This window comes from Ascidiella aspersa, chromosome 1, assembly GCF_963924565.1.
Source record: "Ascidiella aspersa chromosome 1, kaAscAspe10.2, whole genome shotgun sequence".
NCBI lineage: Eukaryota > Metazoa > Chordata > Ascidiacea > Phlebobranchia > Ascidiidae > Ascidiella > Ascidiella aspersa.
In genome coordinates, this window is record NC_139447.1 from 39,078,049 (window position 1) to 39,095,531 (window position 17,483).

The 17,483-nt window shown below is 33.2% G+C and overlaps 1 protein-coding gene across 1 annotated transcript; it reads left to right on the top strand.

Annotated features, from left to right (window-relative positions):
* Positions 1-14,559: 14,559 nt before the first annotated feature.
* Positions 14,560-17,425, top strand: LOC146170425 (uncharacterized). The gene is made up of 4 exons (XM_083391840.1): positions 14,560-14,632; positions 16,501-16,555; positions 16,938-17,117; positions 17,304-17,425. Exons 1-4 carry the CDS (start codon positions 14,597-14,599, stop codon positions 17,423-17,425), a joined length of 393 nt encoding a protein of 130 aa, XP_083247966.1. The 5' UTR covers positions 14,560-14,596.
* Positions 17,426-17,483: the final 58 nt, after the last annotated feature.

The window sequence follows — 17,483 nt, forward strand, 5'->3', positions numbered from 1 at the left end:
TCATTTTGAACCTACAAGCGTGTTCGCTTTCGTTTGATGGGGATGATAAATACTTGGATCAGGAAATTCCGCAGCAAAGGTAAAAGTTTTGTAAATCCTCTAGATTAGATGCTGCTTTTTCCCTTTCAAGTTTTTTAAGCTTATGTTTAAACAATGAGTTTCTTGAGTTTAACACGTCCCAAGAAAAACATTATTTCCCCATTGGCCGGAACTTCTTCAGCAGGCTTAGATCACATCTAGTAGGGAAGTCCGATAATATCGAAATAAAGCCGATACTCGATGACAAGTGCTATAGTATCGATACTCGTCCGATGACTAACCTGGTCAGGTGCCGATCCAATACTAAATTAATGCGGCAGTTTTAGCCATGCTTTGCAATCAAATACAGCTGTTCTACGTTCAAAGGTAAATTTGTCGAAGAGTAGTAGGTTTAGAACAGAAAGTAACTAAACTTTATAACGCTAAAACAAATTGTGGCCTATTAACCTCGAAAAATTACCGTTTAAATTTCATATATTTTTCTTGTTTGAGCCTAGTAATGACGTCATTTGGTATAGGATCGAATCGCGATAGTTTGTCCAAAATATCGGATATCGATATCGGTCAAAATGTCAAATATCTCAGGCCTATACATCCCTATAGTCCTGTCTTCGTTTTACTTCCACAATTTTCGTGCATTTTGGAGAAATCTTACCCAGACCGATTTCAATAACTAAACCATAAAAAAAACACTTAGGTGGGGACCCAAGCAATCAGAAGGCCAACCAACTTATGGTAGGGATTTACTGGGTTTACAAACACTGGTTTACGTGTTTTTTTTACAGAAAACACCGGCATTCCCCAACAAGATGTCAATGGTTCTCATTCCCCAGCACTTGAGTTCGGCAATCTAGGTAAACAACAGCATTTGAAATAGAATTGACCTGAGCCAGTGTTTGTCAACCTGTGGCCGCGACCCTTAAGCTGGTCGCCGTTAAAAATATGTTGGGTCGTTAAAACACATGGCTCACATGAAATGATTTGGAACTTAATTATAATGATAATTTATGTTTTGCTCGCTTGAAAGTTTATAGTTTAGAGCAGTGCACCTTTTTGCTGGAGTGGAACCCAGTGGAAACATTCCACTGGCTCGAGAAACCACAGTGCAATAAACACACCTCAATTAGCTCAAAAATTTAGAAATTGAGAATCCCCTGGCCTGTACTAGCGAAACCCTGGTTGAAAACCACTGGTTAAGAGAATTGGGTCGCCAAGGCTCGTTATACTGGTACATTAGTTTTTGAGCCCCTGCGAAAAAAGATTGAGACACACTGGCCTAAGCGAACAGTTTTTAAAACAAGTATTGTTGTTTTAGAAGTTCCAGTCGCAAAGAAACAAAAGAAAAAAAAGAAACAAAGAAAAAAGGGTAATAGTTTCCTGTTTCACTTTAAAAAATCTTTCCAATATGCATTTTAATAGTCTCCAAATCAAGAGTTGAATTCTGAAATATAACTTTCGCTTTATTTTACAATCACTTTCGTTTTTTAGTGACGGTTGATTTGCCGCCGAGCGAAAGTTGTCCGGAACCTCTTTATGATGTAATAGACACTCAAGGTCAACCTGATGACGAAACTAAGGACGTAAATATTTCAGGTAAGTTTGTAAAATATAATGACGTAATCAAAGAAGCAACGAAAACACTAACTCACCCTAAGTAACAGGAAAATAGAACAATACCGTTTAGTTTAATTTTTGTTGTTTTTGTTTTATTGATTTAATTACAATGAGGAGTTGCTGAAGAACTTATTTTGTCACGACACCATTTGAAAGTAACGTAACAGTTTTAGGGCAACAACAAGTCATTTAAAAATGAGTTATCCCCGATCAAGTCATTTTAGATGAGACAGTCAACTTGTTTGCGGAATTTACTCGATAGACATTTAATTGTTTTTCGTTGAGTCTTCGCTACTGTTTTCGCATTTATAACGAGAAATCTTATCCTAAGTCATTTGCAAAATAACAAGTCCAGTCGAAGTCATCGCGAAACTATGATTTTCCGTCATAATTGTGTTTATTCTTCAGGAGATGATGTCAAAGAAGATCGTGTGAACCCGCTTTACGATTCCGCGAATAGAAATGGTCTCTCTTACGCTATAATCGATAAAACCAGTCAATCGATGAAAAAAGGTGCGATATTTAGCCCTGAATAGTCCGGAACGGCGTTTCGGTATAGATTGCTACTTTTTACAAGAAAATGTCATTTTTTACTAAGCCATCCCGTCATCTCCTTAAATGTATTTTATTTAAACTAAGACTTTTGTTGCATATTTGTGTCGAAAAGATAACCTCTCGTTTTCTAAGGTTACTTGTTCTTAACTTTTAGTTATGACGTAAATTTGTGACGTATTCTATAAAAAATGTTATGTGTTCCGTTAAAAAGATTATTCTACTTTCACCACCGCATTTATGCTGTTTGTTAGGAGTTTTATATTGTATGATATTGCTAATAAGGTTTACTTTTATACAAACTAAAACTCTCCAAGCAAAGAGAGCTTTTTTAGTAGCAACATTATATTGTCATTTTTATCTGTAACCAAAAGTATTTCAAGTAAATTTAATTTTTTAGCTTGATCTAAATATTCTTTTCGTGATGTTACTTGAGCGCTGGGCTGTTTTTATTTTCCGCAACTGAGCTGAGATTTTCATAAAATCCTTACTTGCCTCTGGTGCCCTGCGCACATATTTCGGAACAATATTAGTAAAATACTAACTTTTCTAAACGTCAACGTTATAAGCAGGGAACCTATTTTACATTTTTAACATCATATTTTGCGCTACGTTTACAGAAGATTATGCTTCAAGTGAAGAAGAAATGGACAACGGTCCACTTTACGAAGTTGTGGCTGAAAATGCGACCGAAGATTCAAGCCCAGAAACAAGTGACTCGACTAAAAGTAAGTTTGACCTTGTTTTGAGTTGTGGAATTAAATCTGGCCTAACGCACATTTATATTTACGTGTAAGGATGTCCGCTACCTGACATTTTATTGCAATAGCGATACCCGGTATTTTCGACAAAAAATATCGCGATTTGATCCAATTCCCAACTGACGACATTACCTAAAACAAGATTACATTTTTGTTTCCTAATTTTCAAACCACAATTTGCTTTAACCGTAATGAGTTCAGTTTCCGCCAGTTGTTTGCCTATGGATTTTTTATTAATTGGACTTTCAACGAAGAATCCTGCATTGAATGGCAAGTTATGGTAAAATTCAATCTGATATCGGATCGGCACCGATATCCCCTAGTATCTAACAAGTACCGATACCAAAAAAAAAATACAAAACTTATTATGAAATAAAGACCCCAATAAAAATAAATGCCGATGCTTGATTTCTTTACGGTCCCAACAATTCATTATTTGGGGGAATTTAAACTAGGGAAATTACTCTTAGGGGAATCCCAAAATTCGAATTTCAACTTGTTTTGTTTCTATCAAACAACTTATTAAATACAACTACAGATTGTAGGAATCAAACTATTTTAAAGAAAATTAATTAATTTTAAATCAACGCACAATAGTTAAGTTCGGGTGCGGGCGGGTTATCGTTTGGGTCAAGTATTATTATATTTATTATTAATGCTTGATAATAAATCTTTCCAAAACTTTCACTTGACATCTTTTCAAGCTGAAAATGCAGTTATATGAATTAATTTTAGGAAACAATTTACAACAAATATTTTTATGCTCCAGCTTTACAACAATTTTTTTCTGTCAATTTGCAATTACAAATGTTATGCTAGTTAGGTGACCTATTAGTGTAAAACAAGAGATATGCGGGTTTTTTAATTATTTAGTATAAAACAGGGAAAACAAGTAAATGAATTCAATATCTGTTAAACTTATAGCCCTTTTTAATGTCAAAAATAATTGCGGATTTTATTTCCCAAACTCCTGCTGGCTACATCTGTAATTGTAAAGCATATATTGGTTTTAAAAATAGTGCATATTACTTTTCAAATTCTTGTCTAGAGTTTGGCATCATCAGTCATTTTTATATTAAAGTTTAAATACCAGTTCAGTAATTTGGCTTAAATTTTAAAATTGTATGGAAAAAAAGTCATTTTATCCTATAATGGCTAGCTAAAAAAGCAGTTGTATGGAGTAATTTTAGAAAACAATTTGCAACAAAAAATGTAATGCTACAGTTTTGCAACCAGTTTTTTTTTGTTTTTTTAGTGGGTTTTTTAACATTTGTTTTGTTTTACAATATGGTAAATGGTGGATATTACTTTTTATATTCTTGTCTGAAGTGTGGCTTTATTTTTAAGATGGGTGTTTCAATATAGCATATTGGCTTAAATTTGGTAGCCATATTAAAAGATTACTTGTGAAGCTTTGTTTCTCTGTTCTGGTTATAAAGTAACAAAACCCTGAAAAGTCATCGATTATTTTGTTTTTAAAGGTGCTTGCATTACAACAACAAACCTTGTGAGACAATCAAGTGGAAATGGCCACACTTGGGCTACAAACTATGTGGGGCCTCTTTATAGTGGCTCCTTTCAAGATACAGCCAGCAATAAAGTTGTGGGTTGGGTTATTTACTTCAATTCCGGTTATTCAATCATCGCAATTCGTGCCGATGAATGTGGGACGCCCTCAAGTGATGATCAGTCAAAGTTTAGTGCGAGTTGTTCGATAAGTGGAAATTGGGTTTCACTTTCCATCAGTGCAACTTCTCCACTGACAACTGAAATCGTTAAACTTGAAGTTATTGCATCTAGAACATCGTGCGTCGATCTAACCACGTTTATTTCTGTGCAAGGTAAAGGTTTTGTTTAAATGTGAGTTAGTTCATATAACATTTAAATGGCGCTGGTCCAGAATCCAACCTCTTTTTTTACAGTAAAGCAACAAGTTGTCAAATTTGTAATTTCAAAGCAGAAATAAATATAACATTACTTTACCCCAAAAATCCAAAATCCAAATGCTAACTCGCACCCTAACCCAAATAATAAAAGCAATATAAACCCGCAGACAAATATTCTAAACCAGCGCTCAACTAAGTTATCCAGTAAAAGTGATTTTAAAATAATTCAGTACACTATTTATTTATTTGCACCATTTTGAATAGTTCTGTTTTTTTTTAATATTCTAAACTTTGATCAACTTGAAAATAAATGTCAAAAATTGGAAAAAAATAAGTAAATTGACATCCTCTTAATCAAGACATTTAGATGCGCACTTGAATTAGATTTATTTAAACTTCACTTATAGAAGGTGGAGCATTCCTTATTATCCACTGTTCGTTTAGATTGCGGGAGTCCTGATCTTACTGGTGTGGAACCACCACCAGCAAATAGTGTTTACGGCGACTCACACACTTTTAGCTGCGATACAAACCACAGCGGTGAAGCTGTGAATGCAACTTGCAAAGCTGATGCAACCTGGAATTTAACAAATAAAACTTTCTGTTCAGCGAAAGGTTTGTTAAAAACATTGGATTTCCCTTTGTTTTGGTTTGCTCTTGTTTAGATAAAGGTTGGCAAGAAACATTTTGACCAATATTTCAGATATAGACAAACTAAAAATTAAGGTCAAATTCTTACCCTCTTGATGTTTTATTGCAAAATTTTTTGTGTCATTTTAATACTTTCAATTAGTTTCGTTAATTGAAACATACTTACCTGCCTGTCAAATTTCAAAACCTTTTTTGAACATGATTCACATAAAAAATGTTAACGAATCACATTCAATAACCATGCAACAAATGTTTAAACCACATAAAAAATATTTTGTGTTTCACAAATAATTATAATTTTTCAAGAAATATACACCTCTAGGCTATATGGCTCATGCAAATCAAATGATGTTTTTTTTTAGTTAAGCGATTCTGGATTACTCCAAGCCCCACCCAAGTTGTTGGTGGATATATGGTCTTTTATATTGAACTTGCAAAGACCAACTTCCAAATCAACTTTGTAATCGATGGATATGTAAGTTTCAACACCTTTACTATTTTTTAATGTATTTATCTTTTATTAAACAGAGGTTATTTTCTAATTTGAGTAACATTGTTTCATTTTAACCAACACTCTCATCTCATGTTTTTGTCATGGAGCTACAAAAAAGTTTTTGAAGCATGCTTATTTGATGATTGCAGTTAATGTGAGAACCTGGCATTTTTTTGTCAATTTCTCTGAATTTTAACACTTGTAATCTCAGGAAGTAAACATAAACATATGTGTGTGTATATGATTTTCTTTGCTTAACTAATTGCAATGCTCTTTTGGTTGGCCTTGTTGTTTTATTCATCGTTTATTTAAGCATGATGTGTTACTTCATGGTGAATTTGAGGTCAACTCAACAAGACTGACATAACTGCATACTAAAACACTTCAATGATTGACCATGAATAGATTGTGATTGCCAGCTCTTCTTAGGGTGTAGTTGCATGTCTTTGTTGATATTTTATATCAGGGGTCGGCAACCTACGGCCCGCGGGACGGATCCCGCCAATGTAATTCATCCGGCCCGCCGCCTCTTTGACAAATTAGAAACGAGTCTATTTCAAATACTTTTTGTCTATTTTAAGTACGTAAATTCGAAAAATTTTCAAGCTTCGCGCAAATGATCTTTTTATATCCAGTTTGTTTACGTTTTGGTTCTGTTTTTGAATAAAATCAGCGCTTCTATACCGTTGCGTTGTGGAAAGCTGCCAAGTGCATCGCGGACAAACGGAAAATGTATTCAAAATTATTGAACAAATATTTTTTAACTTTTTTTTTTGAAAATGTAATCAAAAACTCGCAAGAAATTTAAAAGAAATAGCGATATACCTAAAAAATTGAGCTCACTTGTGCCCAGACTTAATCTAGTGAACTACATTAACTATTAAACTTATCGCGTTTCCTCAAGGTAGTTTTGTTACACTTTTCATTAATAGTATGGATAGAAAGGCGTGTGTTCTAATTTTAAACAAACAAACGCTTTATTCGCGCTTTGCTCCAGCACTTTACTGCCTCGTAACATGTAATTAAACACGTTTTTAGTTACACAAAAAACATTTTAATTACACAAATGTTAGTTAACATTTTATGCGGCCCGCAGAGACCTTTGTGTTAGTATTTTGGCCTGCGACTACAAAAAGGTTGCCGACCCCTGGTTTATATGATGGTACCAGGATGCAAAACATAAGGCCCATGCTATTGTTTATGGGGCCACTGTTGAAATAATATTTTTCTTTTCATCAATTCAAACTTAAATAAGTGTAACCTTATTTATTGCATGATTGCAACAAAAAGGTATTGGTAGTATTTTCCTTTAAAGAAATAAACTGAATATACAAACTTTATTGATATTTCAATGTTTGCTTTACCTTGTTATTTAAGAATTATTATGCTAGTATAGCCAAAATCAGGGTTCTGCAACCCCTGGCATGCGTGCCACTTGTGGCATTCACAATGATTTTTCAGGTCACACAAAATGATTTAACACATGCGTTATATTACCTTAGGAAAGTGCAACATTACATCACTAACACATAAATAACATTATTATTACATCACTAACACTAGCGCTAACTAGGCGGTTGCACACATTTTCAGTTCGTGTCATAAGTTAGTGTCATAACTGTTGTATTTTCCATTATTTTCTGTGGACGTTAAACTTGTTATTTATGACTAAACGTTTACATTACGTCATAATGCTCAAAAAGAGGAGTGATGCGTGCTGCGTTAAAGCAGGACATTATACATAAGTTACGAGGTAAACATGTGTGTTTTTTTTGCGACTTAAAAACCAAGCTCCAAGGGAACTGATAGACAACACTTCTGGGGGCGCTGGTCTAGAATCCTACCACAGTGTTGAAACAATTATAAAGCAATGCACATTATCATGAAATTAGGTTTAATGACTTCTCCCGAGATACGTAAATTAGATTTCAGATCATTTTAAGAATCCTGGAAGACAGATTTTGAATTCGATTGTCAAGACGACTGAGCTGTGTGTGCACTGTGTTGTCAAAAGTCATTTGCCGAACATAAAGCATAATAATGAGAGTTTGAACAAAGCAAATCCTTTTTTTGTTTGACGTAAATGGGTAATCTACAGGTGGCTGGACTCTGGACTCGACTAAAACACACATTTGGCTAAAGATGAACTCGAGTTAAATTTTTTAGCCCTGCTTGCCAGTGCTAAACCAAACATAGCAAAATGTTTGGCACCCGAGTTGTTGGTATTTTAACAGTTTTCATAAACTGGCACATGAAAGGTTGCCGACGCCTGGCCTTGAATAGATAATGTTTTGCAATATTTTGTTATAGTAAGCCTCAATTCTACATTTCAACGTTTTTCGCAGATTGCCTGGACATGTCGCTACAATGTTTCCTCCACATGTGAATGCACTCAAAGGATTGGAAGCCTTTACAACAACAGAACATATAGGTTGGTTAAACTTTATTATTATAAACATTCTTGTTTGGTGAAATGTAACTTTAAAGGTTTGTTGGAATTGATCTAAGTGTTTCGTCTTACCCCATCTTATAAATGCACCCATTTTTAATAGTTAAATTTACACTAGGCAAAAACATTTTATTTCTTAATTTAGACTTTTAGTCAATTTAAAACATTCATTCTGTTCAGTTAAATTTTAAAAGGACGCAGCTTTATTTGCAAGATCCACCAAAGTGTTCAAAAACTGTGTTGATTTTCAGATATTGTTCGGTCGGCAGCCAAGAAGTATTAACGTACATTCGATTAAATTTACTCACTTTAATGGATAAAATAATTTCTGTAACAACGATTAATGGGTTAAGCCTAGCAAGTGAAGATTTTGACATACAATGTAAGTTGATACACATTTTATGAGCTTTGTAGAATAGTAATAATTATTAAAGTTTATTTTAACAAAAAATCAACAAAAATAATTTTAACAATTCACCAACTATAAAAACAAGGCATTTATGGATAAGCCACTAATAGCTACAAAAATACTTATAAATCAGTCCGTATACCTCTAGCATTACTATAAATAAAATTTTGCTTTTACACCCAAGTTTTTTTGTGTGAGCTAAAAAAAATTGGGATTAATAATTTATGGGGATAAAAATTATTTATCAAAATAAAACAGGTGTCATTTAAGTGCATGTTGTTTGGAAGATGGCTGACTGTTGCAGAATATGAAAAAATAGTTCATTTAGATTGTGGAAATGTTACATCTGGTGGAGTTATCCAGGATGTTCCAGCCAACAAGGAATACAACAGCAGACACAACTTCACATGCATGAGTGGATATACTGGCATGAACCTACAGCCATACTGCAATTATGATGCTCAATGGTTGCAAGAACCTTTGTGTATTTTTGGTAAGTCTGAAAACAAATCTTCCTTGTTTACAAAGCTTTTTTATAAACATACACAGAATAATGTCAACATAAGATGTAACTGCTTGACTTTTTATCATTGTTTCTTGTGGAACCAACCGCTTTAAATGGTCAATCTCAGAACGTGTAAGCGTGATTCATGCGTCTCTATATTTTAATTTTCTTTTTCATTATTATTATTTTAATTATGTTCACTTTTCGCCACTGTTAACATATTCTTACTTAATGCATTGCCTTGCCTGTGTATTGGTGATACCCGGTTAAGCATGCTTAAATGAATATTTTTTCTCTTGTTTTAGGAGGTTGGAGATTGCTCTTGGCATGAATGTTATGAAAATTCAGGAAATGTTTATGAAAGTCAAGTTTTATTGAAGTAAGTAAGAATTTACCATTTGCTTCACTGATAAGTATGTTGTACGTCACTTTAACACCAACTGATTGTTATATATTGTTTGTTTAACCTGCTGTTACTTCTTTAAACTCCTTAATCACAGCACACCAAACAGTACATGTACTTTTAACTGTGCAATAATAATACTCAAATGTTTACTGTTTGAAATTTATTGTTATTTTCTCGATGTCTATTTTTAATTTCATGCGACAAATAAATGTTTTATTTTAAAGCATTGTGAGAAACGTTAGCTCAGTTGATTTATCGATGAGATTCCAAACCAATGCTACTTCTGCGTCGCACAACATAAGTCTTCAAGGTTACTACGATTCCTCATCTTTCGGGTATTTGGAATTTTCGACAGCAAGTGAGATATTTGTTGATGTGTTTTGTAACATTTTACTTTAAATTTTTACATTTGGTTTAATTTTTTTTACACAGACTTACAGTTCTTGATTTGTCCTAAATTTATTTACAACTATTTTCATAATTTAAGGTCTAAATGATGATGCTCTAGAATCTAGATAAAAAATTTAAGTAAACACTGCCCAATTTCTTGTTTGCTAAGATAGACCAAACATTAATAATATTCTCATTGTTGTTTGCAATCATATTAGTTTTAAATTATTTCTTGCAGAACTTAAAAACACTCCATCATTTACTGCAGTTAGATTGTCCATTATTTATTTATACATTTATGCATTGCATCCCATCAACACACAAGCAATATCAATTCGACAAGGTCCACGTTGTAAATCAAAACCCTTTTCCACAAAGTATCAATTATGTTGTGTGTTGCAAGGATGTGGAAATCCGAGCCAAGCTGGTGTGTCAGCAGCCCCAGCAAACAGTGGGTTTGGAGCGAGCCACACATTCACCTGCACCACTGGCTACACAGGGACAGCTACCGGGCTCTCAACCTGCCAAGCTGATGGTACTTGGAGCTTGGAGGGAATACCAACCTGTGTTACAATATAATGTGGGCTGAACATTACACGCTAAACAACAGTTGCTATATTTTGGAACTACAAAATGTTTTTTTTTACTTTACTTACACCAGCGAGATATCGCTAATCACTTGCTAGTCTTACCATTTGTTTAAAACTCGCATGAAAAAATTATGTCACCAAAAACAGTTTAATGTCACCTGTACTATGTATTAAGCTCGTGGTATTTTTCTGTAAAAAATATTATAAATAATTTATGTGTGCGTCTTTTTGCGAATAATATGTTGGATTTTTACAACTATTTTATCTCCTTAATGCTACTTTTTTTGTCGCTTTATTGCTTTCTTTCCTTGTTTTGGTTATGACATAGGTATTCATAGTAACATGTATATATACTATACGATATACATCACTAGTCTTCATTAAAAAAGTAAATTTTCAATATTTAACCGTAATACCGGAAAATATCCATCATACAAATCCAGGGTTTGTTGTTAATACGTTTTTGTCATTCTACAAGTTTTACCACTACTAGGTCTTTATAATAGGGTTAGAATTTTCGAACGGTTGAAATCCCAGATACATCCATGACAGTTTTAAATAACTTTCAAATTGTCCACTAAACTGAATTGGTAAAGGTTAAAATTTTTTCACATACGTGTCTCTAATATTCTTGACATTTTCGAAAAATCCGTACAAATGGCGACTCTTCTTTACAAAAAGTAATAATCAGTTAAAACCAGCAAAGCATAAATATCTTTTTTTCAGTAAACACCTTCCTACTACTGAATCAATTAAGTGAAATTAAAGCAAGGAAAGCAAATATATTAATCTTTTTTAACGTGTTTTAATCCTACTTTGCCAGTCTTTACGTAATCAACTATAAAATCACATTTTTCTTCGTGTTTTCGTGATATTTGTTTAACCCAGGGGTGGGCAATTATTTTTAGCCGCGGGCCGCATGAGAAACCTAAACTATTGTGGCGGGCCGGGCCAATATAATATTGGATCTAAAATACATACAATATGACGTCATACTCTGACGGTGTAAAACAAATAATCAACCAGTTTGTTATTACGTTTAGAGTTGTGCGAAAATGTGCAATTTAAGTCGAATTTTAAGAAGGTCGCAAAACGTGAAAAATTTGGGCGGAGCCGTATGTTGCCCAGGTCTGGTTTAACCTTAATGGCCGCAAAAAGTTAGTAAAAAAAGTAATAAAAGCAAAAAAAAAGTTTTAAAACAACCTTAAGATTTTTTAACGGCCTTTGTTATCGGCAAATATTTTCTGCAGTAGGCTATTTTGTTAATGCTTGTTTGTCCGATAGTCTTGAGTTCCGATATTTTTTTTTATCTTAACGATCTTGTTTGTAAATTGTTGAGGTTTATCATTTGACTTTTAACTTTTTTCGCTTTATTCTGTTTTCTAATTTTTCCACCATGTTATAATCCAATGTTGATGAAACCGCATTAAAACGATTACAGCTTAAGGTTTAAAACGCTAATATCCTTTTTGTATTTCTCCAATTTAACGACAACAGCAATTTAGTGAAATTAAAACAAGGAAAGCGAATATATTCATCTTTTTTAACGTGTTTTAATCCTACATCGCAAGTCTTCACACAATCAACTATAAAATCAAACTGTATTTTTCTTGTTTTTGTGTTATTTTTTCAACCTTATTTGTCGCCTAAAGCTGCAATAAAATAAAAAGCAAAAAACGTCGTTTTGAACAGAACTTGGAGCTTTTTACAACGACTTTTGCTAGCGACAAAATATTTTCTTCAGTATTTTGTTAATGCTTGTTTGTAGTGATGTCAGATACTTTTAAGTTCAGATATTTTTATTTATCTTAACGACCTTGTTTGTACTTTGTTGAGGAATTATCATTTGATTCTGTTTGATAGTTTTTTCACCTAAGAAACCGCAGCAACGCGATTCAAGCCTAAGGTTTGTCTATAAATGCTAATTGTTCTTTACAGCTGGCAATATCGCTCACATTATGTAATCGAACTTTTACTGTTATATTGCGATTGTGGTTGATTCCGATTACACCGTTATATTATTGTATTTTTAAAATATTTGAAAGTGATTTTTAAATTGTGGCAATAAATGGATTTACGTCATCAAAACATCGTCGAGACAATTTCGTCTGAGCTCATTTACAACACACCACTTTAAATTTGCTGCGAGCTGAGACAGCAAGTTGATACTAACATAAACCCAAGCAGCAGGCAGCAGTGCCATGGTTGGGTTGGGTTGGGGCATTGCTGACCGCTGCTTGGATTTATGGCACTTGTTGCAACGATAACATTTCTTTTTTTAATCTCACAGTTGCATAAGCTTAAGATGTTCTGGTTTTAGTTGCTAAAAAATCATCCTATTGAGGCTCAACAACCTGAATAAAGTCACTCTTGAACTTACTAATTAAACCAATAGTGCATTAGATGATAGTTGTAACGTAGTTTAGTGTATGTACAAAGTGTCGAATGTTGCTATCCAAAATTCACGCACAAAGAGACGGGGGTGCGAACATTTTTTGCACAATGTTTGCAAAAATATGCGAAAACTGTGAGCTCATTTTAAAATGCCGTCAAAAATGTGCGCACATTCTGAAAACCATAACTCTAACTCTAACTTAAAAATGTGCGGACATTTTAAAGGCAGGTTAAAATGTGTACACATTAAAACAAAACAGTGCTGCAAGTCTTTTCAATAATGCATTGTATTTTGGAAAAATTCTATTACGAGAAACACAAAACATTTTCATAGGCTACTTATAAATATACCGCACATGATTAACCGCAAACCTGAGGTTTTCGTTTTTATGAGCCTGAGCTTATCGTTTGATGTCGTGCGCAAATATACATGTGAGATCTTAATCTAATTGCATCCAGGGAGATTGCGACACGTTTAAAGCGAACATATAATTTACCAGTGTGTTTTCCAGGCTTACCTTCACCACTGGTTTGAAGTAATTAACATGAAACACGAGAGACGATAACTGTCAGAAAGTTGGGTGCAACTATAAATGTTTAAAACCTTTTCACCCAGGACATTTAGTGCAAAGTTTGACTTAAAATCAGGGCTGTGGAGCAGGATTCGGGACTCGACTTTATTTCATCGGACTCAGGTTGTTTTAATTCGACTCCGCAGCCCTGCTTTAAACTTCGCTGTCTGTTAGTAATTTTGCAAGGCAGTTTAAGTGACCTAAGCTTTAAATCTTTTGCAACAAAAGTTTAATAATTAAAAGTAAGTTGTTTCGTGATTTAAAAGTTCTAAAATAATAAAAACCTAACGTTATAAGCCTAACACGTTTTCAGATTTATCACATAAATCTTAATGTTCCAGACAGCAGTAACGTTATGCTTATGAGCTCGCCAAGTTATTCTCTCACATTAATTTCTTCCTGAAATTATAATTTTGACAATTCGCTTCGTTATTGTTAAAAATGGTAGGATTCTAAACCATTGCGAATTTTTTAACATTCATGTGGTGGCTCATTGTTGATACCTTAATTTTATCGATATTAAACCTTTTGTAAATGTATTTTGTATTTAGGGGTTCTTTTCAGTGGCGAATTGTTATTTAGCAATTAGACCATAGAATACTAATTAGTGTTCTGTGTTGGTATGGACAACCGTCACGTGCATAAAGACGCCAAGTTAGGCAATGCGAGAAATAATAATTAATAAAGGCGACTGTTGACACCTACATTTTATTGATGATAATAAACATTTCATTGTGAATATATTATGTCGTTCTAATGCTTCTAATATGTGAATATTTTGAATAAATTAACACATTTTATATAATAATGGTGTTTTTTTTTTAAATTGTTACATACCGTAGGTTTGCAAACGTGAATATTTTACAAATTTGCTTAAACTGTAAAATGTCTGATAATCAAACAAGAAACATTCATTTTGAGGTAAGGTTGCGTTCTGCTATTTCTAATTTCAAGTTTTTTGCCAAAAAATAAAATGTTTTTTTATAGACATTGGTCAAACCTTAATTGAGTTGTAAGTTGTGGCAAAAATGAGTTTTTCTTCTGGGTTGTAATATATGAGTAAAGTTCAACCAAGCTGGCAGAATCTTGCCAGCCTTCTGGTGACAAGCATTTTGGGCTTAAGTTTGTTTTTGGATTTGCCCCCTAGGGCCTGAGGTGCACATGTCTGCTTTTCTTACTCTAACACTGTTACATAGATAAGCTGTTTTCAGGCGAACTTATGGGGAAACATAAAGGTCATATTGAATAGGGTGAAAAGAAGATTCTTTGGATAAATTAAAAATTGATATTGCTTGAAATAATGACATTTATAACACAATTTAGTATAAATTGTTCATGCCATCATATGCATAGTGCCTTTGGGTTGAATATTTGCTCAAAACAGAGACCCTATCAGACACAATCAAAAGTAGGTCAAAGTCGCTCAAAGCGCGGAAATTTTTTGCGTTTACGTAATTAAAACAGCACAAAAATAGTTTCAACCTTGGGTGGAGAAGCATGGCTTAGTACATGCTCAAAATGCCCATGCTAATGTCATACCTGTATATTTAACAGAAATGGCGACTATCTTAATATTATAGTATTTGCCAAATCAAAGTGAAACTCTTAACATACAACAATTCTATAATGGAAATTGAGTGCTTTTTAAAATAATAAACAATCTATATGCAACACTGAGTTTCCTCACTAAACAACATATTTCACACTTCCGTAACTTTTTTTGAGATGACCCAACAAAATATTATGAAATGGATGGTTTAAAACAACTTTTTTGTTTGCACCAAATTCTTCGGTTTTCTGTTTGATTCTTTGGCCGATATAGTGGCCAAGTCGCCAGCATTCTGCCCTACTGAGTTCAACTTTCAATTTAGTCCAAAATTTTAATTGATTTATGATTACAAATTTCAACAATGCAAACAAAAAAATAATATATATTCATTGATTGTTTTACTTAAAATAACGAGACGTGCATAGCTTTTTTTTATTTCAATTTATGTTTCAGCATGAATCTGCTGGAAAATTAAAAGCGTCATCTTCAAATTTAAGTAAACTTTTTTTCATATATATGCTTTAATAAATTTACCAATAAACTCAGATATAAATTGCAATTTAAATTTGGGAATAGAATATCAATTTAGCATTAAAATAAATTAAACAGACAAATTAGGCTAACATCTCATATTAAATTAGTTGAACAAAATATTTCTATTGGAATTGTTGCTTAGTGCAACTTTTAGACACAGACTTTTATCAAAAATAAAATGTTATTTATTTCATGCTCTTCGCTTTTTATATTATAGATTAATCAATACTCATCTTTGAAATTGTGTTTTAACCTTGGGTAGAGATTATAAAACTAAATTAAAACATCTTGAAGTATTACGGAACAGGGCAATCTAAATTTAATAGACACCCTTCCTAAAACAATATTGCTTCCATTATACCATAATCACTCAAATTTAAATTACACGACTTAACCAAATTGGAAATAATGAAAATTATGCATAATCTTAAAAACAACAAATTACCAGAAACTTTGGCAAATTTGATGGCTCCTTTAGACAACTTACATTCCCACAATAGATGACTGCGGGATAAACAAAAATATTTTCAAGTTGGCGTCTCAACCAATTCACGAAAAAACCCATAGATTTCTTAATGCCAAAATTGAGGAATAGATTTTATATTTTATTTTTTGTTTGTCATGTATTTACCAATAATTTTTTTGCAATGTATCTTGTTTCGCCTTTATTTTCTTGTACAAATGTTTAACACAAGTTAAATCACAGGCAGGGGCAGCTGTCAAATCAATAACAAGAAAACGACCAAGAACCCAGAAATCAGGTAAGACTGTCAGAGTAAAGAAGGCAAGAAGAAAATAGAAGACTAATTCCGGTAGAGTTTTCCATGTAACTTGATAATAATTTTCAAACATGTTGAAATAAGTATTTTATTAAACGTTCAAAAAATGCTATCTACTTCTGTATGGGCTTTGATATATTCATTCTACGTCAGACTGCAACCTCCGACCATTATCTTGAAATTATTTGAAACAGTCACAAAATGCTAGCTACTTCTGTATGGTGTATTCCTTTTTTGTCAACAAACTGCTGTCTCCAACCATATTTCCCTAAAAATATGTTTTTAAACACATTTACATAAGTTTACATTTTCTGCAACAGTTGTTAAAATCAGTTTTTTATTTATCTTTTGTACTTCTTTTTAGGATCAAGCTCTGATGAAGATATTTCGTCTTGTGGCTCCGATGATAATCCCTCCACCAGTCAACATCCGGATGCAAGGAGCAAGAAAAAGGGGGGTTCCCCACCAAGCAATTGCCCAAGAACATGTTCCAAGAAACTAGCAAAGGCTGCCAGAGCAAAGAAGGAAAACAGAGAGAAAAAGGGTAATTTGTTAATATTTAATTTCCCAACAAGTGCAATTATTTTTACTTTACCTAGTGGGTCAAATAAATTTGTCACAAAAAATCCTAGGAATGTTATCAAATAATTTTCATCTTTCAAAGTTTTATGTCAATAATCCGCACCAAAGAGTATGTCTCAGCACTAAAAAGTTTTGTTAATTGTGGCAGGAAGTACCAAAAATAACAGCGATGGAAGCGACCACTCACAAGAAGAAGAAGAATCAGAAAAACCCGGAACCTCGGTGAGTTTAGATGCTGGCGAACTTTACAATATTTCTGTTGCAAATTAAAACATTTGTAATATAGTAAAACCATCAGTTTTTTGTTTATTTAGTAGAAAGTTCAACC

Excerpts from the sequence above, each read along its gene's own strand:
- LOC146170425 (XM_083391840.1), top strand. The coding sequence starts at position 14,597 with ATGTCTGATAATCAAACAAGAAACATTCATTTTGAG. Across the intron at positions 14,633-16,500 it reads CAAGAAACATTCATTTTGAG|GCAGGGGCAGCTGTCAAATC; the intron begins GTAAGGTTGCGT and ends GTTAAATCACAG. Across the intron at positions 17,118-17,303 it reads GGAAAACAGAGAGAAAAAGG|GAAGTACCAAAAATAACAGC; the intron begins GTAATTTGTTAA and ends TAATTGTGGCAG.